This window comes from Drosophila miranda, chromosome XL, assembly GCF_003369915.1.
Source record: "Drosophila miranda strain MSH22 chromosome XL, D.miranda_PacBio2.1, whole genome shotgun sequence".
Classification (NCBI taxonomy): Eukaryota; Metazoa; Arthropoda; class Insecta; order Diptera; family Drosophilidae; genus Drosophila; species Drosophila miranda.
In genome coordinates this window covers 12575520-12603298 of record NC_046673.1, presented here as the reverse complement: position 1 = coordinate 12603298, position 27779 = coordinate 12575520, and the positions used below count along the sequence as shown (strand labels likewise).

General features: G+C 43.4%; 1 protein-coding gene across 5 annotated transcripts; it reads right to left on the bottom strand.

Moving 5' to 3' along the window:
* Positions 1-1538: 1538 nt before the first annotated feature.
* LOC108161591 lies at positions 1539-26683 on the bottom strand. Of its 5 annotated transcripts, none has more exons than XM_017295888.2 (7): positions 26267-26683; positions 23715-24203; positions 10629-11924; positions 4301-4475; positions 3028-3055; positions 2477-2971; positions 1539-2403 (listed from the first exon to the last, which is right to left on the bottom strand). In XM_017295888.2, the coding sequence occupies exons 2-7, from the start codon at positions 24093-24095 to the stop codon at positions 2220-2222; spliced, it is 2559 nt and encodes an 852-aa protein (XP_017151377.1). In that variant the 5' UTR covers positions 24096-24203; positions 26267-26683; the 3' UTR covers positions 1539-2219. The 5 variants fall into 5 exon arrangements, with proteins under 5 accessions (XP_017151377.1, XP_017151403.1, XP_017151386.1 ...); XM_017295914.2 differs by having other exon boundaries at positions 26504-26683; XM_017295897.2 differs by lacking the exon at positions 26267-26683 and adding an exon at positions 24463-24520.
* Positions 26684-27779: the final 1096 nt, after the last annotated feature.

Sequence of the window (27779 nt, the reverse complement as noted above, 5' to 3'; positions counted from 1 at the left end):
CTGCATTTACGTATTAATCAGGAATTTTGGTAATTTAACACCAACTTTTAATATATATTCTTATTTTGCGGCCATTAAATCAGCTGATTATTGATTATTTTGTCACAAATAGTGCTTCAGTTCTATCTCTCTTTTTACAGCAAATTTAGCACAGTATAATGTCATATAGCCAGAGAAATACATATCTTGAATAGCATCTCAAACTCCTTGTCTTTGCTCTGAAGCGATGCTGATCGATAGTGTCCAGTTCGGGCTGCTAAAACATCGTTCAAATATCAGCTCACGAAAGAGTTTCCCACAACAGTGTCCTAACAGCCCCTACAACTGATCTATCCATCGATATATATGCAGAATGGGAGTTAAAAGCGGCTCACAAATGCATTCCAAAGACACCCATTTTGCCCTTCCTTTGTCTCAGTGCCTAGTGTAGGTATTACTACAAATTGTCCATAAGCGAATGGCATTCGCAGTACCGATATATGTATGCTATCGATGCATAATGATCCAGCAGGGCCAAGCCAAAGAATATAAGGATGTTTAGACGAAAGACGGCAGGCGTGGAGCTATCATGGTGACCAGAAGACAGCCTACCATGTCCCTCGAGGTTGTAGAAGAGGTGCTCGACAATATGAAGCCGAAGAAGATGATCAAGGGACCTAATGGGACTAATCTATGATGTCCGAAACAAGAACATGGCTGATTATTCTGGCTAGATCGGACTCCTTCAAATTACAGCACATCCGACTCCATAGGTCTATAATATCTAATAATACGTAAGGCCGAGGTTGTATCAATCGTTTATTCCTCCCACGTGAGAGTTCAGAATACGTTTTGTGGTTGGTTTCTGGTTTCTTTGTATTCAAACGACCAATTTGGAGTTATGACGTGGCCGTTACGCTGTCTAGCGCTAAATACGGCCACTGTAGCATCAGATAGGCGTAGTCGCATCTCTCCAGCCCGCTGACATCATCCAACTGCAGCACGCCAGATCTTTCCGTAATACTCATCAATCAGCAATCTGCTACTGCTCTTTGGCAACGGATGTCGTCGGTGCTAATGCCTATACCTCTGCTTGATCAAATCCGAAAGGAGGGACTATTATTACTTTTAGATGGACATAGGTAGAATAGCCATTATTATCTTTTAGTAGTTTATATATGGTATATATTCCTTATGGATGGAATGACAGATAATTCTAAAGTACGAACCTATTACTACCAGATATTGTGGAATTATTTGCTTTAACTGGGAGTTCAAATTGTGTGGAAAATAGTGTATTATAAAGAGTATTTAGATTGAAAGAGGTTTAACCTAGAGTAGATTCCCTCTTAAGGGTCAAATACATACATTTGTACAAAATGTATCTAGATAGATATATAAAAATAGAAGACTACAACTCCCTTTGGCGAACAAAACCACATACATATGTATATCTTTCGTAGATTTCTTAAAACCAAGTCCCCTTTAAGGATCCAAATCAGTTCGGATCTTGTGATCCAAGTCACAATTTTCGTCTCTCATTTTATTTTAAATACATATACATCTTTTCATATTTATTGAGATAGCAAAACATACAATTTTTGGCTTTCATCCACTGCGCTATACAAAAAAGAATGTTATGGATAGGCTATCTGCAAGATATAGTTGTCGTATCTGTTCCTATGTATGGGTGTATGGTATGTCCTATAAGTATACATGCATATATCTAAATGGGGGCTCCCGAATATCACATCTCCTTCATGATATTGTCAACAAACAAAAAAGAAAACGCGTGGATGTTTTTGTATTTTGGGATTGGCCATAGCCACGGCCAGAGCTTCGCGTCGTTAATAGTATATGTATTTATTATGGTTTAGCTTTAACTTAGTCTACTGTCTTTTTGGTAAGTATTTTCTTGATGGGTTTCTGCTCGTGTTTGCCGCTGCTGCATTTCCAACGAATCAAATAAATAGCGTATTACAAAAGTATTAAAGTTAGCAAAAAAAAAATAATAATAGTAATAATAATAAAACATAGAATTAAAGCTGGAAACAAAAGCTTAGACAGACACATAAAAAAAAGGGTTTAAAATTAACAAAAATATATGCCAAATCTGTTGAAAAGTCAGAGAAAATCTCACAGAAAATCTCTGCCAATAAATGTGTGTGTGTGATGGTTGTGTTTGTGTGTGATGCTTGAGGCACTTCAACATTTTGTGATGGGGGGGAGGGAGGGCAGTCCTAGCAGACGAGACGCTCGTTGTCCGGCTGGAAGATCCGGTCGTAGTTCTCGATCAGCACCTTGGCCAGCATGTTCATGCGCCCGATGTCCAGCTGGATCTGATTGGCACTGAGCAGGCAGGGGCCCCAAACGATGGCCAAATTGGTGGAGGGCATGCGATTCGAAGCGCTGGCAGCAGCCACTCTGAAAAATAGCAAACAGATCAGGCAGTTATTATCGGAATAGAGGTGCAGGAGTATCTATGTATCGCTCGAACCTGGTCAAATGCTTGATGAGGAATCTGAGTGTGGATCGATTCGGTTCGGGCATCTCATCGAAGGCCAAACGCATCCGCTCGATGGCCGTCTCGTCGCTCAGACTGCGACCCAGACGCTCGTAGGCCGCCTGGGTGATGAGAGGAGCCGAGAGCTCGCGAAAGAACTGCTTGTGCAGGCTGGTCAGCGTATGGATGTCGTCGGTGTGCAGGAAGCGTGGATCGTACAGGTGCGTCAGTTTCTTCTTCAGCTCATCGACCAGCACCTTGTTGCCGGACGCCCGATAGAGGCCGTCCTGTTCGACGCAGTCCGGACGCTCGATATAGGCACAAACGTCGACGACAAAGCGCGGCACATTCGGATGATCGGTCATGTTCAGCTCCAGGGCGTTGAGAGGTGCCCCAAAGAGCGGATACTTCGACTGTTCGTCCAGATACAGGCTGTTGACCTGGCCGCGTCGTGTGCGCGACTTTTTCTCGCTCTTTGGCGACCGATTGCTGAAAGAACAAATATGCTTTAAGAGGATTTAGATAACAACAGCCACTCTACTTACATGCGAAACACATTGCTGTTGACGGCAACTGGAGATCCAGCAGCATGAAAAGAGAAGAGAACAAAAACCATCATAGAATCATTTGCAAGTACAGTTTCGGCTGTTGGGAACACATACATTCGGACAGTCGCCTATCGACGAGAGGCCTGCAAACGGATAAATAATTCGATGACATTCTCTCTGTGCGATGCCTGGACCCTCACTGCCTTCCACTGCCCAATCCGTACAAATATTTATCACCTACGCCCCTCGCATATCTCACAATCATTCCAGCCATCCACTGGCGCATTCCTCTCTCGCTCTCACAGACAGATTGTGATTCATTTCGATCAAAACCACCCACCGATGCGATGCGATGCGACTCATTTGCATTATCCAACAAACAGCGCACAGAAAATCCCCCCTCATCGCTCAAAAGTGAAACCCCAGCTTTCATTAACTAAAAATCCAACAAAGAGAGCCCCTTCGAGAGAGTCTCTTCGAGATCTCGCATTCCCATTCCCATTCATGTCGATCCATACTCGTAGATGTTGTACTCTGTGCGGCGGCCTTTTAAGGCCAACTTTGCGCACAAGCTGGGAGCTCTCTGAGAGCAATGATGCAAAAGCAACAGACAGTGGGGCGCCCCACTGTTAACCGGTTCGCTGGAAAAACCCAGACCAAAAAAAAAACAAAAAAGAAACAGCCATAACCGATTTTCAAGCACTTTGAGGACTTTTAAAAATGAGATCAGCATAAAGCAGAAGACTCAATGGAGGGATATTCATTAAAATAGATTAAAATAGATTTGTTCAATAATAAACCAATTCTGTGCAATGTCTAAAAGCTCAAACAATTTGTTCTTAATTGAACAGGATTTTAAAACTAAGCTTAGATCTGGAACTTTTTCCAAGGAAAATATAGTTACAACCGATTCACGGACATTAACAGACAACAGATCGTCCTACCACCGATTTATACAAGTTTTGTTCTACGATTTTACCTATTTTATAAACCTTTAAAGCCCCAAAGCATATACATACATTCTGTGGTCAATGTATGTAGTGCATAATTACTGTAGAGAAGATTCAAAATTCCTTTAAAAAATGATCCTGCAAGACGCCGCACATTTGGTGCTCCGACTTTAGCAGGAAAAACAACATACAATGCGTGTGCATGACTGCTAGGGTTTTTTTGATCTTGCTTTTGTTGGCCTATAGCTTCTGCACTTTCCGTTTACAATACCCATTTGTAGTACAATTTCGTGACCCGTTTCGTTACCGCTGGGACGTACATTTCATGCGCATGCGATTTTTGATGGACTTCTTGTCATCCTCGCCGGGCAGATCCACCAGATCCCCAATGGAGGCGCTCTTGAAGCGCTGCAATATCACCGTCTGCTGGGTCTGCTGCACCTCGCTGTCTTCCTGGATCTGCTGTGCCCGCAATATATCAGTCACTGGCACAATCTGCAATGATAGAGAGATAGCACGCAATGCATTAATATGTGAAGTTCAACGCTGCTCAAGCGGGGTAGGGGGAGGAAGTGGGTGAAGATTGTGGGTCGGATGCACGATTCGGGCTAACGTCTGCACAATTAATTGCAACATTTCGTGCCGAAATCGATGGCGTTGTCGTCGTCTTGTTCTTGTCTTTTTCTTGTCTTTTTCATACCCTCTAAAAGTAGAGAGGTGGAAGAGTATAATCGACCATGGATGGAAAGATCAAATTAAATGGAGTTTCCCCTTAGCTTCCTAAAAAGGCTTCCCTAATTCGGAAATCCAATAAGGAAACGACACTTATCGGGGGAAGACTTATAAGTGATATAAACTGACAAGAGACTGTGTTCTTTGAGCACTTCCCTCAAGGACCACGCTCCCTCCCACTTAATGAAGGGTATCTCCTCAGTGGGAATCCCCCTAATATTTTCACTCTTTCGGAAACGTATTTTTCTTTTCTTTATGAAAGCGTCTTGTTCTTACAGCCCATCGCTCACCGTTGTTTGCCTTCTCTTCGATCTGCCTTTGCCTTTGCCTTTGCCCGTCATTTCTTATCGCCGATACGCTCTTTCTGTTTTTTTGTCTGAACGGACGCTATCTCTTGTTTCCCGAACGGAACGCGGAATACACCACACCGCACCGATATTGATAAGAAAATTCGATTTCGATTTGTAAAAGAAATGAAAACAGCAACGGCAACGGCAACGGCAGTTTTCAACGTTCAACATGCAACGTGCAACGGTTTTAAAGGCAGCGATACGAATGGAGTTCTGCTTTCGAGATATGCTGCATTAAGGCCTCATAATTCGCCCCGGACTGTGTATCGCGCCGGCACCAACTGGTGCCCTCCCCAGAGGAGAGTTATTCTATATGCCACAGGGCGATAAGTTGCACCTGGGCTTCTCCTGAATTCTGTTGGTGCCATAAATTCAACAAATTTTCTTCTAAGAGATTAGCTTTTCGCTGGAATTGTAAAGAAAGCTGTGCACATTTTAGGCGATTCGATTCACTGGAAAATATTTGTTTAAAAATTCGAATTACACAGAAAGCCGAACGCCGTCTGGAGGCGAAAACAGTTGGCCCTCAATTGTTATCGATGATATAAGGGCTCTTTGAATGATTATTGGATCTATAGAACTATGATAAAAATATTATATAGAACTACATACATATATAACGAAGTATTCATACACTTTCCGACACGAGAACACGTCTAGAATGAGTCTACGGAGAGTTATCCTCTCAATGTACGAGATAGATATCCAAAAGACTATATTCAAAATCGTATGCACTTAATTTATAGCAACCTATGACCATATCAATTGCTGTCCACAGTTTTCTAAAAAGTATCTAGCACAGGATGTACTTACAATAGCTACAAGGTAGATATCATATCTTGGATACGTTTAGGAAAACATGCCCCCTTTTTGACGATAAGTGCCTAAGGCCAGTAAATCTTATACGTTGGGACTGACACAAAAACTGACCAAACACTTACACTGAAGAAACTATAAACAAAGAAACCTTTGGAGTCTTTTAGAATTTATTTATTTTCCAATTAAATTTAATCCATAAATACAAAATTTCAATAAGTACTGTCAATAGCGTGCAGGGCAAAAAAGAATTTTTTTTTAATTTAAAAAAATAAATTCAATTAATTTAAAATTGTAAAAAAAAAAATCTCTAATATTACCATTGATCTGAATGAATTGAATAAATTGGGAATTTAAAAGGTTGATTCTAGATATCTACGAGTTAAGGGAAACATTTTATCCATAATATTTCTGTATCTCTTAAAAAAAAAAGTATATGGAATACCTTATGAAAATCCTTAAGTTTTATAAATTTTCCTTATTTATTTCTCTGCAAAAAAGAACCCAAACACGCTTTAACGTGGGACCTACGGAGTGCTTTAACAAATTTTCTTTCGGCCTTTCAGTCCTTTCGGACAGCCCATTTTCAGGTAAACTCGGGTAGAGTATAGGGTATTCTCTTTTGCAGAATTCGGGAGCAAGGCCTTGCTCTGCCAGAACCATTACACGGGTTCATGCTTACTATATCCAATGCCCAACAACTGTACACCCATCCCCCGCCACCGCACACCGTTCACTTTTCACAGGGGCCCCCCCCCCCCCCCCCCCCACCGCCACCTAATTATCGCTTGATAATTTCAACAAATTAGAGCTGAGGCACGCCGCTTTCAAAGATTAGACTCAATTTGTTTTTGGCTAATTTGTTTTTTGTTTTGCTTGTTTTTTTTTCACCCTCTCTCTGTGGTATTTTCTGCTTTATTGGTGCCCGTAGCGTTTATGTTTTTCTTAGTTATTCCATTTCTGCAAACATAAACAAAACAAAGCAAAAGTTTTCGGGGGAGGCGCCACCAAGGTGCTGACCAGATTTTTTAATAGAAATTTATCTATGAGAAAAGGCGAAAAGGCTAATTAATCGGAGAGGATCGATTGTTCGCACTCGATTTTGTCGGAAGAATAAATCTCGGGGCAATGATGGCTCTTGTGTTCGTGGAGAGGGCACTGCCAGTGTATAAACAATAATATCGAGCAGGAAAAAAAAGAAGGCCAACAAAAAAATACTTAATTGATTCGACCTCGAAGTGCGGCAGGCCACATTCAGACACATGTTTGCTTTGCTTTACGGCGAGCTGCCCCGCAATTTGCACGAGTTGTGCTCCACGCCACCGCCACCGCCCCCGCCCGCAGATACCGCCAGCCAAAGTATCTGTATCTGTGTCTGTATATCGCCATTCGCCCGACATGCGTGTGATTCACTGAGCAAAACCCAAACTGAGAGCCCGCAACCGAAGCGAACCGAAACACACAAAAAATAAACAAATAAAAACCAAAAACCAAACAAAGGCGCAGTTGACCTTTTCCGTTTTCAGTTTTTGTCTTTGTTTTTTTTGGATGGCGAAAATCCTCTAGCCGCCCCCTGCACGGAGGAGGATCAAACCCGGGCCAAACATCGGTGGAAGGAGCAATCCTCTCTGTCCCCCCTCTGACGTGGTAAGGGCCGAAGCGTTCCAGAGAGGGGATGAAGGACTTTAAGATCAGAGCCGGCTCTAAGGCAATTCGGACATCTCCCAGGAGGAGAAGGCCAAGCTAGCGGATAGAGGAGGGTCGGATAGAGCGGCATCGTCTGGCTAAACGGTGTCAAAATCCAGAAGTGCAACGATGACCCCACATTCAGGTGGCGGACGCGTAGGGTCTGCCATTTGGAAGCGACGAGGGAAGCGCCAAGCTGAAGGTGGAGCTAATCCCGTCCATACAAAGAGCGAGGGGGACCGGAAGCTACTACAACGCCAGAACCCAGAGGTGCCAACGGAGAACTGGAAAGCTCTGCACTACCCAACGAGGGGGGTAACGGAACGTAAGAGTACCTTGGTATCTGGCTGGAGAGTCCCCGAAAGACCATCCTACTCAGATCATGAGTACATTCCGTTCCCAAGATAAAAGTCTATAAAAACCCCGGGATTAAAAACTGGAAAAAGTTAAAAATTCGCGGAAGATATAGAGGAGTCCCCAGAAACCCTGTCTAACCCTCCTTTTGGATGAAAATCTAAACAAATTCGTTCATAACCAATTCAAAAACCGATTACCGATTCATAAACACCTCTGAACCGTTTAAATCATCATTAAAGATTCATCACAGATATGTAAACAGTTCACAAGTCGATCATAGTCCCAAATTATAACCGACTTACATTCAATATTTGATTAAGCATTAGGTTCCACTAAGTTCACGAAAGTTCAAGTCTAAACGCATTCCAAGAACCCTCAAAAAAATCAATTTATAACCAAGAGATAAAAAGATAAATGACCCAATGATTCAACGATCCAACGATTAGATGATAATTATCCCAACAAAAAAGATATGATAAGAAATGAAGAAGAAATCTCTTCGGGGGGGAAATATGTATATACAATCGCCTCGTCATATCTGTATCCGAATATAATCTTCATTTCTGCATAAAATGCAATAAAAGTACTTATTTATGGAACACTCAAGCCCCGTTATGCATTTTTACAATCAAAGCAGTAAAATTATTTCAGAGGTTCGTCGTCGGGGGCTCGAAAACCAACAAAACGATGAGGGGCCCCCAAGTTACAGCAAAATATTTGACTAATGATTAACCCCCAACCAATTAAATGCTGATAAAAGCGACGAACGGAGAGCTCGACTCTGAAGCTGGACAGGAAATTGTCGAAAAACGAAAACCAAAGATCCCCGAGGCTTTAGATACCCTTACAGAAACGCTCGCGTTCGAATGATCTTCGTGGCGTTCCAGTTGAATGTGTCCTTTCGCTTAGGAGACATTTTTTGTACCACCCTTAGCGGTATAGGGACTCTCTAAATATTCTCATTGTGTATGAAACACTCCACTTAAGCGCTCGTTTTGAAAGAGTATTTAAGGCCAACACAAATGGCTCAAAAGTGTAGAACCGGTTCTGCCAAAAGTTTATAACAAAAATCAAAAAATTTGACTATAGATACAAGCCTACACACACACACACACATGCACTCACTTATGTCCGAATATACATGTGTTTGGAAAAAAAAAACAAGATAAATAAAACCAAATAAATAAATAATTGTCGTTTGGGGCAGCACAAAATCTGAAATGTGAATCAACCTTTTTTTTGGGGTTGGGAAGAGCCCGCAGAGATCTGGGGGGAGCGACTCGACACTCCCCCTCCGTGACTTTCCATGGAAATTCGCATGCAACGGCGACGCGACTGCAAATGCAGCAGCAAACAGCAAAATGAAAACAACAAACGTGAGAGGCGAATAAATAAAAATATATTATGCAGAAAGCGGGCAAACACACACTCTTACACTCTTACACATGCGAAACGCGTTGTTATAAACAAAGTGCAATCAAAAGCCGAATGGAAAGGGTGTGACACGAAAAATTAAATGGGGCTGGCCGTGGAGCCGACTACAGAATGCTCTGACACCTTCGTCGTTGTCGGTGCAAATTACCCACAAGCGAAAGGACACATTCGATTCAATACGGTCGAAATTTCTCTTTGATGGATGGGAGATCAAGTTGGAATATTTTTGGATAGTTAAATGGGCTTAAAACTCTTAAAACAGAGGACTAGTGTAGAGTATATGCTGTATTTGAGGTACTCAAAATGAAGTCAAAGATAAGATATCCCCAAATAATATAATATTATATATATGTATAATGTATCTTTGACTCTATATTCCATAGACTCTGGAAGAAAAGACGTAAAAAGATTGATATATTGCCTAAATGAGGACAGCCAAAAAGCATGTTCGTCACTCTCTTGTCTCTTATAACATATGGGGGATATATGTACATATATTGTCCCTCAAATCTGATAACTTTGAAAAAAACTCCCCTAATTCTGTCATTTAATATTTACCAAAAATTCGCTAATTAAAAAATACCCCAAAAGATGGACACTAATTTAATTTTAATTAAAACTAAATAAAAATCCCAAAAGCTGAAAAAAGTTCTATAAATAATTTGATTTAGCGAATCTTCTACGAACTCCTTGATGCTTGAGTTTCTATTGTGAAAAGTGTTGGTTTATGCGTCTCAAGTGGTTTCCAGTGTTGATTTACTTGAAAATAATGAGAAAGTACAGTTTCGGAGGAATTTTTCCGCACTTATCCGTCCCTGTTCCCCAGAGATTGTAAGCACTTTTCAAGCGTACAGCAAGACAAGTACAGTTTTCGCAATAATTTCTTTGTACTTATTTTCCAACACTGCTCCCCAGGAATAAGGGTATACCCGAGAGCTACTCCCCGCGAACGGGAACATCGTTGGGTGCCTGCTTCAAGGGGCCTGGGCCTCCCATAGATCGGTAGGCAAAACAATCGAAATGCACCGTTGCGTCGCGTCGCTCCGCCATCTATCTATGCGCCACAGATATACAGATGCAGAGATACATTTGCCCCACGTTTAATTGATGTGACAAGTGACAAGTGTGGAAACAATGGGAAACCCCCACAGCCACAGCACACAAAGAAGTACAACGAATTTTCATAGTAAACTCAGAGAGTGGTTCCCATGGACATGGACCGTGCCCGTTCCCGTTCGAGTTCCCTTTCCTTTTCCCTACTACATATACTCACCATATCTTCCTCGTCCTCGCAACAGTTGATATCTTGAAGGCTCGCCCGCCAGGCCAGCACCGAATCCGTAAGCAGGAGCCGGACATTGGACCGGACCCGTAGCTTGCGAGCGGAACGGGGTCCAGCGCCTCGCTTGGTGACGGCCGCTGCGGCCAGGCAGGCCAGGGCCCAGTCCTCTTTGAGGGGTGTCGGAATGGCAACGAATTTCGATTGAGAATGAACCACCTCTCCGTCCTCTGTCGCGTCACAGCTGCAGCCGCTGTCATCATTGATGGTTGGCAGCGGCACTGGCAGTGGCAGTGGCATCATCTGTGGTGCTGGCTGCTGCATTTTTGGTACTGCTCTTGCTGCTGACATTGGCGGTGCCAGTGCCGGTGGCGGTGGCGCTGGTCGTCGGATGCGTGTCATGAATCGCTGATGGACTTGGGAGCGCTGATAGTCATAGAAGATGGCGCTATATTTCTTTGGTTCCCGTATGCTATGGAATATGCAAATGTTTCGCAGCACTGGATGCACCAGTGAAACCTTTTGTGATGGCGTGGCGCTGCCCGTGCTGCTCATGGACCCCATGGTGGCCGTGCTATTCGTGACTGTACTCCCGAGACTCAGCGTCTCCAGGGTATCTTCCATTTCCAGCTGGTATTCGGGGTCCACCTCCTCGTCCTCCTGGGTGTTCTCCTCCTCGGGGACCGCAGCTCCACCAGCAACAGCCTCTTTGGTGTCCCGCGAGAACATAAACTCCCCATCCGTCTCCCAGGCGCCCTGGTCCATCGATGCTGTCGGCGACGGCAGTGGCGTTGGCAGCATCATTTTTGAGCGCTTAGTCAGCGTCGATGTTGAGAGCTTGTATCGGACTCCGGCTGCAAAGACCGCTGCTGCCTGGATAGCCATCACATCGGCATCAGCGTCTGCGTCATCATCGAAGTCATCCTCTACCTCCAGCTCTTCCTCCTCCTCTTCTTCGCCATCGTCGTCATCATCGTCATCGTCATCATCGTCGTCTTCTTCGTCATCTACTTCTGCAAGTTCTGGAGCTACGGCCGCCGCTGGCGCCCCAACAGCAGTCTCTTCTTCGTTTTCAGGATCTTCAACAGGCGGCTCCAGGGTCTTGAACTGCCAAATGGGTTGATAAATGGACTCTTCTTCCCCGTAACTTCCTTCGGAGAGACGTTTGCCCTCCCCGTCCCCGACCGGGCTGCTGTTGTTGTTGCTCTCCTTTTGGGGATTACTCAGAGTTGTGTTTGGATTCCTTACGGGTACTTTCGGAGCCGGACGACGCACCTTGATTACACAATTCTATAAAAAATACAAATATTCGTTGATTCTCAAAACAAATCTCCAGGGCCTTATCGTTGGGCATTCGAAATTGACTCAAGAAACGACCGATAAAGAACATTTATACTCGTATGTATGTGGGATGGCTTTTATGAAGCACTTTTCAATGGTATTTCAAAGAATTACTAGAGAATATTAATAGCTAAATCACATTCTATATCAGTGATTAATTAATTAATCAATTATAAATACCGATATGCATAATTTTTCCATACATTTTTCCATATAAATGTTCTCTATACCATTGAAATCGTGATTGAAATCGTGTTTTTTTCATTTGTAAATTGCTTTGTTGTTACTCTTTCGTTATCGCGATGATGGGCAACACTCTCGTCCTTCCATTATTTTGTTTATTTTTTGTCATCTGGCAACACTCTGCACAATCACCGAGAAAAAAAATACATATGTCTACATGTATAAAGTTTTAATTAACTAATTAATTCTTTTATGGTTATCTCATTATTGCAAATTGTTTATATTACAAATTTGTTTGCTTTTCAAACACAGTTTTATCTCTCTCATTTTCGTTTTGTTTTTGTATCCAATTTTCCAATTGGGAAAAACGAGAGCATTGGCGTCTCCCCACCGTTAGGCCTTTCGGAGTCAATTTCGAACTGCAGTGAACCGCAACATCACTAGTGGAAAACAGGGGGTGTGGGGCGGGGTAGGATGGAAAAAAGAAACAATTTCGCTTTATTGTTGCTTTAATGAGTGTTGACCTGAGTAATTTGTTGGTGCTGCTGGTGCTTTCTGGCAATGCCGTGCTCTTTTCTGCCGCTGCCGCTGCCGCTGCTCCCGCTGCTGCTCTCATTGTCGCTGCTGCTACTGTTGTTATTGAGCCGCTGCTCAGTGTCGCCGCATGGCTTGGGCGCTGCCATCACAGCGCTGTCGCCGTTGCCGTTGCTGTCGCTGCCAACGTCGCTGTCAACGTCCGCGGCGTTTGTGCTATTGTTTTGGTTATCACGAACGGTTTCCGATCGCTGCTCGCTTACGCTCTCACCGACACTCACACTCACACTCGCTCTCGCTTCACTCTCTTGCGGATCACTGGGTCTGTTTCTGTTTTCGGTCGCGAGGGGAGGAGGAGGCCTAGCGACCATCGCAGCACCACTAACGTCGTCACTCGCCAGCGTCGCGGGAAGAAATGAAAGCGTTCGCCTTGGAGCCGTTCGTTTAGCCGCCAACGCCGGCGCAGCTGACTCACGTCGCCGCTGCGCTCTCAGCCAGCGCTCAATTTTAATGATCTGACTCTCTTGCTTCTGCTCTCTGAGCATGCGGCTCAATGATTTGTCATAGAAGCATATGAAGCCACGCACACATGCATGCAGGCTGGCATGCAAAGCTGCGCTCTGCATAAGCTGCCAGAGCGAGATCCGGCCGTTTAATGCTGGGATCATCACCGTCGACAACGGGAGGGGCTCTCTTAGCTGACTGCGGCGGCTCTCTTGTACTGGTTCTCCCTCTAGGCCACTCAAAAATTCATTGACAAAATCAGCATTCAGATGCTCATTGATTCCGCAGCGTCGCTGATCCTTAATCTCCTCCCGGTCCAGGCTGTCTGCTGCCTGCTCTCTCTGCTGCTGCACGAGTGGTTCAGTGGGCGGGGGGGACTCCGCTCTCTTGAGCTTGAGCTTTCGCTTGAAGTCATCCACGAGCCGCTGCTCGAGCACAGCTTTGGTGAGTCCGCTCTGCTTTTTACCTACCCTTCTCAGGGTCACCTTTTCCGCTTCCATCTCTCGCTCACGCTCTCTCTCCCGCTCGTAGGAGGGCGGCACACTCTTTGGCTGCTGGCACATGCCCTCCCCGTCCTCGTAGTTGTGCACCTGATGCCGCAACGTGGCCATCCAGTCACAGATGCTCTCGTTGAGAAACAGCGATGCCTCCTCCTCCTCCGCCTGGAGCAGGCGAATGCGTGACACGCGCGGCTTCTTGCGCTGCTCCTTCTCCTGCGCAAGCGTCGCCGCCGCCGCTGCCGCTGCCGCCGCCGCCTCTCTGTCCGGCTCGCGTACCCGCCCGTAGATATGCTGATCGCTCTGGCTGCTCTGCAGCTGGCTCTTCAGCTCGCAGATTCGCTGCATGTCGAAGGTCTCCTGAGTGCGAAACACCTCTCCCACATTGTGGATGATCTCCAGGGAGCCCGGACCCGTTCTCGGCTCTCTTTGGAAGATCTTCCTCTGCAGCGACCCGGACCGATTCAGCTGCTTGAGTGAGCCAAAGAGACGGGTCAAGGTCGCAGCACTCGACTTCGAGTAATTGAGCAGAGTCCTCGATTTGCTCTTCACCACCGTTGTGGGCGGTGTGGGTGGCTTTGTCTTTGGCTCCGGAGTGGCAGTGGGCGTGGTGGAAATTTCCGCCTGGCAGTGGCACTCCCCCTCATCGCTGTAGATCCCCCGACAGAGATCGCAGATGTTCTCGTAGATATTCCCCTCGCTGGGCGATGGTGGGGCGGGAAGAATGGATGGTGGCACACCGCCGCTCACAATACACTGACAGAAATGGCAGTAGTGACCTTGGGCGCCAAAGACGCCATAGCCGCAGCCACGGCAGAGATTCTCATAGATGGCTTCGCGGGGAAAGTATTTGCGGAGTTCGGGCAACGGGAGGCCCAGTGGCTGCTGTGGTGTGGCGGGTGAGGGGAGATTCTCATAGATATGCGATCCCCCTTCTTCACCATTCCTTGGCGGCCGCCGGAGATTGTCGTTGATGTCCGCGTTCCGTTCGATTTCACTCACTTGCTGTGGCATTTCTCTTATTCTCGTTGCACTCACTCTCTTTCACAACACTCACACACACACACGAACGAACACATTAACACACACCGCGCACACGCTTATCGCATTGTTATTGTGATTTTCTGTTGCTGCTGCTGCTGCGTCATAATTCATTATAGATGAGAGAGGAAGAGAGAGAGAGAATGAGAGGGCAGTGAAACAAAAGCGGTTTAATTTATATGGAAGCAATTCAAACAGTTAAATGCAGGCGGCCTCTCTATCTATCTCTCCTACTCCTTTGCTTTGACTTTCATTATCTCATAGGCAAACGCAAACGCACACGCACACACACACACACACACAAAGTCGCTGCACTTCTGCTTCAACTCTGGCTCGCCTTGTGCTTAACCCTTAGATGGTGAGGCCTAATCGAAATATTGTGTCAGGATTTATTTAAAGTGAAGCGTTTTTCGATCTAACATAGCTGCTGGCCCTTCTGAAGGGCTAAGACTAACTGTTCTCTGCGTAATTGTTATTTGAATATTTTTTCTGTCGCTGTCTTCACTTTGGCCCTACCTAACTTAACCCTTATATGGGGAAACCGGGAACAAGTCTGTAGATATAAATATATTTTATAATTTGTATCATTTTTTTCTGGGAATGTACACCAGTATTGGTGGTAAAGAACATTTAAGAATATTCAGAGCTTCCCAAACTGGCACCGCTGAAGTGTTAACACTAACACTGTTTTCTTCGTTTTGTTCTTTCGTTGTTGTTGTTTCTTTTTGGGTGTGCTTTGTTTTTGTTTTCCTTTGAGCTCTTCGGCTTTACGATTGAAGGGGCTCTGGCTATTAACGCTGACATAACAACCATGATGATGATTGTAATAATAATGATCATGATGATGATGATTGTGGGGATGATGAGTCACACGAAAACAACGATCTAGCAAAGCATGTCGCCGCCGCCGTAGCTGTCGGTCAGGGGCGTGTCGTCTTTCCTTGTATCCACGATCCCCGCCGACAGCCGCAGAGAGCGAAAAGAACCCCCGGGAGAAAACTGGTTAACGCTCACCGAGAATTTTGTAACACCCCGCTGCCGTCTCCTCGCTCACCTACGCCTCACAGGTGCCGGCGCCGAGCGATGTCTAATGGAATGCGGAATGCAACCTGTTGGAACAGCTGTCCGACCAAAAAACGAACAAAACGAAAGCCGGCCAAAAGGAACCCACGAGAGAACGATGCCCCAACAAATCTGCTTATCTCTTGCTGGGGAAGGGGCGGCATCGTTCCTTATCTTTGGGATCTCCCCCCGGCTATTAGTCATTCTTTGATCTAGGATTTTTACCATTAATCATGATCAGCTCCTCGGATGAAAAGGGAAAACGAATGGAATTTTTATTCAAAATAATTCCCATATAGAAAATTCATCATATTTCATCTTATAATCTTTCAATATTCTACATAGGGAATAAAGGGTTTGCGTGAAAGTATTTCATTTGGATCAACTGTGTTCAACAGGGTTGCACTGGCTCTGCTCTGGCTCATGGTGCGATTATGAGCACAGGGAATTAGGACAACACGTGTTCTATATCCTCCAGTACCTACTTGTGTAATGTACTATTTAAATGTAATCCTTAGCCTTTGTTTTTGTGGTATGGTAAAGTTTTTCCTATGCATAATCTCACATTGGGGGCTGGAAAAGGCTTTCCCTATGGTATCCGATGTCGGATATTTACGAGTCAACGACGGAGCCTGCCGATTAATTATAATCTAAGTTGTTTTACCAGTCGCATTCTAGATTAATACATGAACTATATCAAGAATTTATTTAATTTCTAATTACTTCCTCCAGAGTTCCCCGTGGAACAAGTAGACACCACTAAGGACCCAGAGTCGAGCAGATAATTTGCGGTCGGATCTCCCACATCACAGGGCCAAGGGCTTCTTTATCGTTTAGCGCATTGTAGTAGGAATATTTAATGAATTCTTGATTTTTCTGCCAGCTGGGTTTGCAAAATTACTTGGAATCTAATACGAGAAAATTAATATCTAAAAGTCTGCTTTCATGCATATGTTTTTCAGGTATTTACTCCCCTCCCCCCTTCTGAGGAGTATGAATTCCATCTAGTTTAAAGTGGAACTCAACGATGTGGTTAGAAAATGGGTCCAAGGGTCCGTGTCGCCTCTTTCATCTTAATTATTTCTGGTTCCCAAGTTTTTTGAGGTCTTGTTTCCTAAATCTCTAGCATCTTTGACATAGAAATATCTCTAAAAAACTCTACAAATAGTATTTCCTAAGTTCGCAGATCAATGATCAGACCACTATATCTTATAATATCTGACGCCTACTTATTGGTATAATTTCAATAATAATAGAAAATAGATCATAATTTTAGCTATTTTACTAGAAATTCAATTTAATGTTGTTTGATTATTATTTTGACTGAGATTATGGGTCCATATATTATAGAGGAGATTAATAGAAACCACAGAGCGTATTTCAAGATTGCTCGGCGCCCGTGGGAGTTTCCGCTATCGAAATTTTCAAGCCTCAACGACAATGACTTTCCATCATGGAAAGCCCCCAAAGCAGCAGCCAAGCACCACTCATCCACACCGCTGGATGTACATATCTGTATCTCTGGATTACGGATCGCACTATTATCAGATCCATGGGACACTACGACTAGCATACTTTTAGGCAGCAGGTCAACAGAGGCTTGACCCCGCCTCAAGACAACCAGACAACAAGAAAGGTCCAGACTTATGTGTGTGGCGCCACAGCGGGGCATGGAAATTCTATGGATTTGCCAATGGCCCAATGAATCATCGGTACGAGTGGTAGAGTGTGTGACAAATGAATGAATGATGATGAATGTTTACAAATGTAATTGAAAAGGCGAGTATACTCGTATGTATATTATAAAACAGGGTTTGGCTTCATGAATCTTTCACACTCTCTGTCCTAGTTATCGCACTATTCTTATCTCTCTCTCTCTCCTTCACTCTCTCCATCTATGGGATATAGTATGTCTGTACATACTTGATCAATCAAGCGATTTACAGTCACATTTGCGATTTCCGCACACAAATATCACGTTGAGGTTTTCGTTTCATTCTCAAAAAATCGCTGCACCGAATGTAAATACGAAACACAAAAAACAAAAAATCCCGGCCGCTGATAAGCTCGACTTAGCACACATCCGCGGTAGGGTACATACTAGAGTATTACACGTTCTAGTACTGTGGGGGGTCGGTCTATGGTAATATTGTGGGTGATAGAGAGCCATACGGTTCGGCTTGGTTCGAGATCGAGTCGGATCGGTTGGGAGAGCTCCAGGCTCGCGACGCGTTCGCGAATTTAACAGAATTTCAACTGAAATTGAACTCAAGATGCCGTTGAGCATTTTTTCTTGGGTGGCGGTCGAGACGCTGACGTCGCAGTCGCTGTCGCACACACAGTCCCCGACGCCGACGCCGACGTCAACGTCAACGATGCCGACCCCCGGTCACCCACAGAACGCGAGCGATCCACACTATCCAACACGAAATGGAATAGAAGGGGAGATAAATTTGGTCTAGGGCACAATCTTCGTTGATTCGCTGCACAAGAATTTCCCATAAGCGAACGGACACATCAGTGTTTTTGGTGAACCTTGTAATGGGGAAAACTTTAAGCTTAATATGAGAGACTAATCTGAAGGGTTTTTCCTTATCCACTGAATTTATTCATGTTTTGGAAACCACAAAATTCCTTTTTGGATAACTTTTAGACCCATAAAATACATCGGAAGATATAGTCCCAAGATTTAATTGAAATCTTTTAGCATAAATATGCAAAATATAAGTTTCTGTTTTATATGAGAAAATTTTTTCTTTGAATGATTTAAGTGCTGTTCAATACACCCATTTCTTTATATTTATATCGACTTTTCGTAGGGACCCCTGTTTTGCAGGGCAGTGCTGGCCAGAGATCAAATATGGGGAGGCAAGGCCCAGAGCCACATGTGTGTAATGGAACATGGGGCAACATGTGTGCCTCTGTGTCCGTATCTCTGTATTTATCTGTATCAGTAATTGTGCGACTGTGTGTGTGTCAGAGTTGGGGGTGGGGCGTGGCAGCGACAAAAGACGCTTTTTATACCCAACGCCCATTGCCTAATTAAGCATATCGAATCCAGACCCCTAAGGGGCTGGGCTGGGGTTTTCGGAGAGAACTACCATCATGATGAATGTTAAATATGTATTACACGATGGTATATCATGTATATATGTATATAGTATATACTTTAACAATTGCATAAGCCGATCGTAAACTTTGTTTTGCAATACGATGTATGGAAATGAGAACCGTATCCGTACTTTGAACCTGAACCAAACCCCCGCCCCATAAATGCATGCAGATCTACATTTCCGTATGATAGCATTTTCCTGGTGCCAGCAAGTGTCCGATATTTGAGGAATGCCCTGAGGCTGGGCAAAACAAACACAGATGTGTGGAGTCCCATATAGACTCTGAACGGGGCAGTGGAAATAAACAGAACAGAAGCGAATAGATCAGAGTACGAGAAAATATCAGGAAAAAAAAAGGGAGCGTGTGTTGCATATCTAGGGAGAGCCCGGAGCTCCCAGAAGAATCGCAGTGCATTCGGTGCTCAGCATTATGGTCGCTTGATCTTTGAACTAAATTAATTAAGCACAATGAACACAATTGTTGTTGTTGGCCCGCCGCTGCTGTCAGCATCGAATGTATCCACCAGATACACAGTACAGTACAGAGCTAACGGCAGCCACACACTGAAAGAAAGGAAATGCATTCAGCGTGTGGCCAATATTCTTGGGGTGTTCGTTTCGATTACCCTGGAAGAGACAATGGGGATCTTACGTTCAACAGTACGTACATACATATGTAATTTTGATAATATACTATAAGAAATTATTTATTGTACAATCTTTTCTGCATACTCCAAGGGATTTTTATTTTTGTGTCCAAAAGTCTAAGATAATTTGTATCTCAAGCACAAAACTCCTTCAAAACTTATTAAAGAGGAAAACTTTTAATATTTTTGCACAAAAGCTGCAGATGTTCTTTACTCTTTGGTTTTATTTATATTTTTTGAGAAGTTTATGCAAATTCTCAAATCATAATTATACCAAAATTCTTCATTGCAATTGCACCACCAAACATTCCTTAACACCACATAAATGGTAATATTTTCGGTATTTATAGGGTATAGGGTATTTAGCTAACGCTACGCTTGGGGTGATGTTTTCTTAAGAACATACTTTTTTCGCTTTCAATTTCCGTTGTTTCTTCTTTTTGTCTGTTTATGGTTGTGTTTTTCTGCGGGTCTCTGCCGAAAGGGTGGCTCATGGCCCATGTCCATATCCCTGTCCCGTGTCCAGGGCCCCAGGCCCAAGGCCCAGACTCGCGTCTGTGGCGGCGGGCAGCATTATGTTTTTGTCTCGGTAATGAGTTGGCAGCGCAGTCGTCATCAGCAGAGACAGCAAACTCCACTGCGACTGCGACTGCGACGCTGCATGATGGTTTTGTATGTGTTGGTGAGCTATCCCCTTCCTCTCATTATTATTGCTGTTCTGCCACGTTCTTCTCCTTTTTGTACGCTTCCAAAGGGTATTACAATCTGGCTAAGGCCCAGCACATTTCAGATGTTAGTACGTGGCAGGATCGGATCTAGTTCCATAAGAAAAATCGTTTTAAAAACAAGTTTTCGTGAGAAAATATCAGTAGTTTCTGCAAATAATAGAACCAATCTTGGGGACTGGTTCCCAATCCTACATAAATCAGTTTAAAAGAATCAATATTGGAAAAAATATTCCCATGGCGGCATTTAGGCTCAAACACGTCATAATTCTATCGATGCGGAGTCTGCGTTTTGGGTCGCCTACTGATCGGCCATTTTGCCTATTAGTCTATCCCTTTCACTCTATTAGGGACATAAGAAATATAATTTCCACATGAAAAACCCATGTGCATGTAACGAGAGTAACGAGAGTAAAACGAACGAGTGAGCTTTTAGAAGCAATAACCTGACTTCAGTCATCTATCAACTATTGGCTGTAAAGAAATGAAAACCAAAATATCCATACATATTTAAATATATTTTTCTTCTATAGTTCTATATTATTTTTCCATGGCAACTATCGGTTAAAAAACAACTTAAATTAAGAGAACTCTTATCTGGCATACGAATAATATTCATAATACGAGTAAAAATATACTTGTTAGAGTATCAAATGTATCGTCATAAGCAGCCTGCAATCCTCTTTTATTTTTAATGAATTTTATTGAGCGCGACAGCAGCAAACAGATAGATCGAGTGGGACAGAAAGTCATAGAGGGTGAAGAAGTGATATCAAAGCGGGGAATGGGTGACCAGCAGCTTCATTTACGGCTTTTGTCAACGCCTCGAATTAAAATAAAGCCAGAGGAAGGGAGATTGTGAAAAAAAGAACCAAAATTAATTTCCTTCTTTTTATTGGCCCGATTGTTGTGTGTGACTCATACGATGTTTAACACTATTGATGGATGAAATTTAATACGGGGGAATTAGTACATAATGAAACTGGTTCCATCTACTTATGATAAATTAAACAATTTTTGGAGATTAAACGATGCAAATGAAATAATACTAATGGGTTCTACGACTATCAATTAGTAGCATCTCATCCCGTGTCCCTTTCTTAAAATCAAATTTCTTTACATATTTCCATGCGGAAAATCAATGAAGAGAATGATTTTTGTGGCTGCTAATGTGTTTCATTCAAAACAAAATCCAATCCAAATCCATTTTCTAACTATTGTGCATCCCATAGCTGAAATCTAATCAAAACCCGCCACTGAAACATTCGACTGCCACTCGTAGACTCATTTAAGATAAGATCAAATGGTAAAGAACGGGAGATAAAAAGCGAAAGATTTGGACAAATGTGAGAAACAAATGTGACACATGGGATGTGTACTGGATGAAATTGGAATTTGAATTGGAAGCGGAATACGAATACGAATACGAAAACGAATTCAAATGAGAATGTCAGCTCAAGTGTCAATCAGACGCTGCATTAACAAAAGCAGAAAAACAAAACAAATAAAATTAAAAGAGAAATTTCGTTGTTGTTTGTGGATGCCACCAGAAGAAGTGTGGGGGCAAATACGAGCGAGAAAATGAAATGGATAAATAACCTCGATCCACAATGTATCTGCATATGTACATGTGTCTGTGTGTGTGTGCGATAGAGATGGTCACGGGATGGTTTTTCCCGATGCACGAAAATGCATATTCCAGCAAAGGAATAGTGGAAAATTCTTTCTTATAGAATCTTTACTATTGATATCGGAATAGACACGTCTTGAGTATAGCTTATTTGTGTGTTTGATCAGGAAGAACTCCAACAAACTCTATAAAGAACTGGCCCTGATTTGTTGCACATATTTATTTATTGTTTTCAGCCCATTCTTTTCAGCTTTTTTGGGAGTTCTTCCTCACACCTCTCCTCCCATATAGCCAGCAGTGTCTTCACAAAAATCTCCTATCTAATGATTCATTCGTTTCTTTTAAGGAATCTATGTACCTATTCTGCTCTTTTTTTTATTAGTGGTGATAAATGCAAAAATAATCGAATCTTACCACCAAATAAGCACGCCTCATGCCCATCTCTAGGCCGTTGCCAGTATTGACTGATGACGAAATTGCTTTACCCCGTCAGTCAACGAACCAAATGATAAACTCTCCTGCTCTCTATCTCTCCCTGCCATTCCGCCGCTCTCCATAGAGCTATTTCGCAGTGCAATTTGTTTCTGTTTTCTTTGGTCTCTGCTTCTGCTCTTCCTTAAACGCGTGCGCAGCTTTGGCAGCGATTAGTCTCATCAAAAAGAAGTCGAACGAGAAGCCCAAGACAGAGGCGAAGACGAAGACGAAGCCGAAGACTGTGAGTAGGAAATAGGCACAAAGCAGAATGCAAAACACGCAATGTCAAAAGAGAACACGAGCAAAAATCATGTGCAATGCATTTCAGATGTTGTAACAGTGCACACCATAAGGAGAGTGGCTCTAATGGCACCGCTTTTGCAATCCCAAGTAAATCAAAATTATTTTATTACAAATAATCTCGTCCATAGGTCTTTGGCTCTGCTCTGGGTGTTCTACAGAATTGCTGGAGTATTACGCCACTGTTTAAAGAAGTTATTTCCCAAAGCTGAAAATAGCAACTATATTGCTCTATAAATTCGCATCAAAAGACTCGCAATTGGCACACGATCGTAAATTTGATGCGTAAGTTTGAAACATAAATCTATACAGACCAATTTAATACCTATTCATGTATCCTTATAAGTATGTTTCATATGTATGTATCATATAATGCATGAGAATACTTCTGAACGCAAGCGGCACTCGACCATGCATATGGCAAAGCAGCAACAGGGGAAGATCTCTCCTATAAAAACATCATCAATTCATCTCATTATACTCGATACTCAAAAAGCTTATAGGAGTATATCAGATTTGTGGTCAAAGTGGATGTGTGTAATACCCAGAAGGAAGCGTTTCCGACCCCACAAAGTACATACATATATATTATTGATCCGTCTGTTTGTCCATCCGTCTTGTTTAACGCATAGTTCTCAGCGACTATAAGACCTAGATCAACCAAATTTTCTGAGAAGGCTCCTGTAATATCACACTGAATTAAATTTGTTACAAAATTTTGCCAAGCCGCCTCCCGTACCCACAAAGGAGGATACGAGAAAATCAAAAACCTGTCCTAGAAAATGATCTAGAAATAGGGTATATTGCCGGTTTAGATAGGATCACTTTTAGAGCCAGAAGGAAATTGCAGTGGCTACTCACAGACTCTTCCTGGTGCAGTGTGCACCATCTGGCATGGGGAAGCAAGATGGCAACACATATACTGACTGAGTATCGACCCTAACCACTTGATTGATGGATCTGATGGTTTGATTGATGGATCGGACAAGTAAAAATATTTGAAGGCCAAAATAACTAATTGGGACTTACCCTCATTGTGGACTGGCGGCTGTTGGAGCTGAGATCCAGCATGGAGCTGGCCCTCAGCCTGGCTGCGCTCTGGTCCTGACACTCGATGCACTTCCCTGCGATATTTTCCGTTGTTAGTGTTATCGATGGTGTGGTGGATGTTGTGGATGTCGATGTCGATGGCGATATCGATGGCGATTTTGTTACATTGGTTAAGGTCGCTGTGAGGCTGTTGTTGTTGTCCATCTGCAATCTCTCGTTGTTGTTTGTGTTGTTTGAATTGTTGGGGTTGTTGTAGTTAAGGTTGTTACTGGATGTATTCTTGGCGTTGGCATAGAACACCTGCGATATGCTCCGAAAGATGGTGCGATATCCCCTCTTTGGTTCTGCATCGCCGGCCATGATTGAAGAATACCACGATTATGAGTATATAAACCGAAAACGAATAAAAACTCTGGCGCGATTCTCTCTTCTTCTCGCATTTATGGATCAGTACTTTTTTTTGGATGTCTGGCAAATGAAAAAGAAACGAAAGAAAAGTAAAGACAACGTCTGACACAAGCAACACCTTCCAATCAGACTTCTTATCGCTGATAAGCCTCTCAAGACCTCGACTGCTCTGCGTGGGTGATGCAGGCGCATGGGCAGGGGCAGGGCCGGGGGCAGGGGCGTGGAGCCCTCCGGTCTAGTTTAGTTCGGGCACAAATCAATAGCACAGAAAGCAAGAAGCATAATTATACACAAAATCGGATTCGGACACGGATCGTACCCCTACTCGGACCTTCTATCGAGCACACGACGACGACGACGACCAACTAAAACGCTCTGCCCCGCGGAGCTCTACTAAGCGCCAGCACCGACACCGACACCGTCGTCGGCGTCGACCGCGTCGCGTCGCTGTCGTAATCGGTTTTCTTGTTATAGTACTGTATTTTTTCTATTTACTTTTTGTTTATGACTTGCTGTTGTTGTTGTTGTTTCTGCTGCTGCTCTTGTAGAGCGCTTCTAGGCGCACAGTGTGTGTGGTGCCATTTGTTAAGGGGAACTTTACACCCTACCAGTTCATTTCGGAGATAGGAAAGCTTGATAATTTCGGAAATAGTTTTTTGGGTTTGATATTGGTTTAGCTTTTGCTGAAATGCCAATAAAAACCGTCAAAGCAATGGCTTAAGATATTCGAAATAGATCAACTATTTTTTGGGCATTTCCCAATTTCCTCCGATGTAAGAGTCTTGTTTATGATCCACAAGTTAACAACGTCTAATACAACAACGGATTTAATATACTTTAATTTAATTGAAACTTTTTACATATATCCTGATCACCGAAAATTTTAGCGAATAAAAATACGAATTCAAAACAAAATCCTGCTTTGCTGGAAAGCACAGATACATCTCGTCTAGAATTATGTAGTTTTAGATATTTCCAGATTTAATTTCTTATTTATTATCAATAATAGTTCGAATTGTGTATAGTTTTAAATTCCCTCATAATATTACAGATCATTAAATTGTGACTATAATTATAGTCTTGTGGCTGGGCATGTCCATTTTCAGGATAAGCATGCCACTCACCACGGGTCCCCGCCCACCAACGTTAGCTATAATTATAGTCCCAAGTCTTTAAAATCTGAATAACATAAACATGTAGGTTTAGCATTTTGATTGGCCCACTCTTGGCAGAAAACTCTCCCTCTTTTTTCTGTATCTCTCCCTCTGTAGAGCTTTCTTCCGATAATGGCCCGCATTCAAATCGATTGACAATGTAAATTTATTGAAAACCTGAAACCAGATGGCCATCACAATACCCGATTTCTGGATGGCGGCACAATTAGCATGAGTGAGAGAACAATAGTGACGAAAATTGAACAAAAGGCGGGGAGACTTTCGGGAGTCTATTGTCGCAGATCCGATCGCCAGCAAAAGCTTTATCAATCACAGAGACAGACTTTCACCGAAAAATAACCACTTTGTTAGCATACTCGCATGCAGATGATGCAATTGCCCATCGACTGGTGGCCACTGTGCGGTTAATGTTTTACACTTTGCGGGGTGGTGGTGCTGGTTATCAATGCCTACGGTTGTTGCCACCGTCATATCGGTTGAGAGTGTGTGAAGTATTTCCCATATGTACGATAGTACCGTACCATTCCATATATATACATACACCTACACTTGTGTGTATGTAGGTGGGTTGATGTTTGCCATTCTGCAGGCGGCCGTCGGCTGGGTGGGAGCCCCAATTACTGGCGTATTACTCACTGGCTGACTGCCACTGCAACTGATAGTAGTACAACAATTACTGGCTACATATTTAGTCCCTTTTTGCTGGTGTTGTTGGTGCTACTGCTGCCACCCGTACTGCCACAGCCACGGGCTCTGTTTGCTGGTTACTGGCTACTGAGTATTGGAGCTGGCAGATGCGCTCATTGCAATTTCGAAATGGCAATCGTCACGTACGCGCCTTAATTAAATGCCGTTGCGTTTGCAAATCGAATAACAAAATCCGAGGCGACAACAAAATACAACAAAAAAAACAACTCAATTATCAATATTCCAACTGGGGTATAGTACCTGAAACTCGGGGTTTATCTAGTTCGAGTTCCACAAAAGACTTCAACGCCAAGAGATGCCAATAAAGCATATTTCCATATCCAAACAAGATGATTTTCCATAGATCAATGGATAATTGTGCTAAAAGTTTGGTCACTCCCACTATTACAGATGATCGGATCTACAGAAGGGCATGCCTCGCGATCGATCTTATACATATGTATAGTATATTGTTGATGGGGTTACAGTTACACCTACACAATACGCTAATACGTTATATGCTTGTGTGCAAGTAGCCTCTGTAATCGCCGATTACCGGGTACAACAAAGGCTTGACGCAACGCACAACAAGTCAACGAAGGCCCCACCGAACCGAACCGAACCGAACTCAAAATCTACTCAACGCAATGCGACGCGACGGTTTCCCGGTTGACACACGACTAAACCAACTAACTGGCCAAGTGGCATACAAAATTCAAAAAAAAATAAAATCCAAAAAACAGCACAACAAAAAAAAAGAAAAAGAGTCCAAAATCAAAACCGAAAAACCCAAAACAAAACAAAACAACAAAAGTAGAAAACAATACAAAAATAGGAATAGGAGGAATACGAATAGATGTAACCCAAAGCTGAAGAAACACCGGCCGCACCTCTGCCCGCTGGCCCCAAACGTCTCTGTCTCTGCCGCTAGCCCAGCCCCCAAGCCGACGCTCCAAGGTATATTAAGTGGGAAGGTAAGACAGCTACTAGCTCATTGCATACCTACTGTTTTCTGCATTTTGCAAAGCTATTGGTAGGTCACCTTCTTTTGAATATACCTTTCGATTAGGAGCTACAGCGGTATAGCGTCAGCATTAGCGTCGACAGCGTCAGCCCCCGCAAACGCCAACAGCGTAGTGACAAGCGGAAAGGGAGAGACCGCAAAGAGAGAGAGAGAGAGAGCGAGAGTAAGCGAGGAGAGCGTGGCGACTGCCTACTACCCCGCCCTGGCCTATGCGCACTATATGCTTCAGCGAGATCATATCAAAGCCGTGTGCGTGTGCTGATATGCCCGACAAAGACAATGTGCAGGGTGCCTATAAAATGCCACACGAATGAGTTTTGAATAATATTTACATTTATTCACATGAGTGTGTTCGGGAGTTAGTGAGTGATTGCGTGTGTGTGTGATTGCGAGTGTTAGTGAGTAAATTTCATAGCAAAGGCGGCCAAAAACGCGAGCAAGTTGCGTTGTTAACGCGCGCAAAACAATGCCGAAACGCTGATTAGTGGAGCAGCGGTGCCGGGGGGCTGGCCGGTGGGGGGATCGTCTCAACAAAATATAAATGACGAAATTATAGCAGCAACTAGTTATAAACAATGCACATTAAATGCCAGAAGCAGCCAAAAGCCAACAAAAGAAATAATCCAAGCCCAGAAAAAACAATCATTTCGCATGTCGCATGACTCCAGAAGCCACTTGCAAAATAAGCAAGAAACCTAAGGCTGTTGCTATTCGGCTAACGAAACTTGTATATACCCTTTCAGATCGATC

Excerpts from the sequence above, each read along its gene's own strand:
- LOC108161591 (XM_017295881.2), bottom strand. The coding sequence starts at position 14,707 with ATGCCACAGCAAGTGAGTGAAATCGAACGGAACGCGGACATCAACGAC. Across the intron at positions 4,476-10,628 it reads GCGAGGACGAGGAAGATATG|ATTGTGCCAGTGACTGATAT; the intron begins GTGAGTATATGT and ends CTATCATTGCAG. Across the intron at positions 2,972-3,027 it reads AACAGCAATGTGTTTCGCAT|CAATCGGTCGCCAAAGAGCG; the intron begins GTAAGTAGAGTG and ends TTGTTCTTTCAG.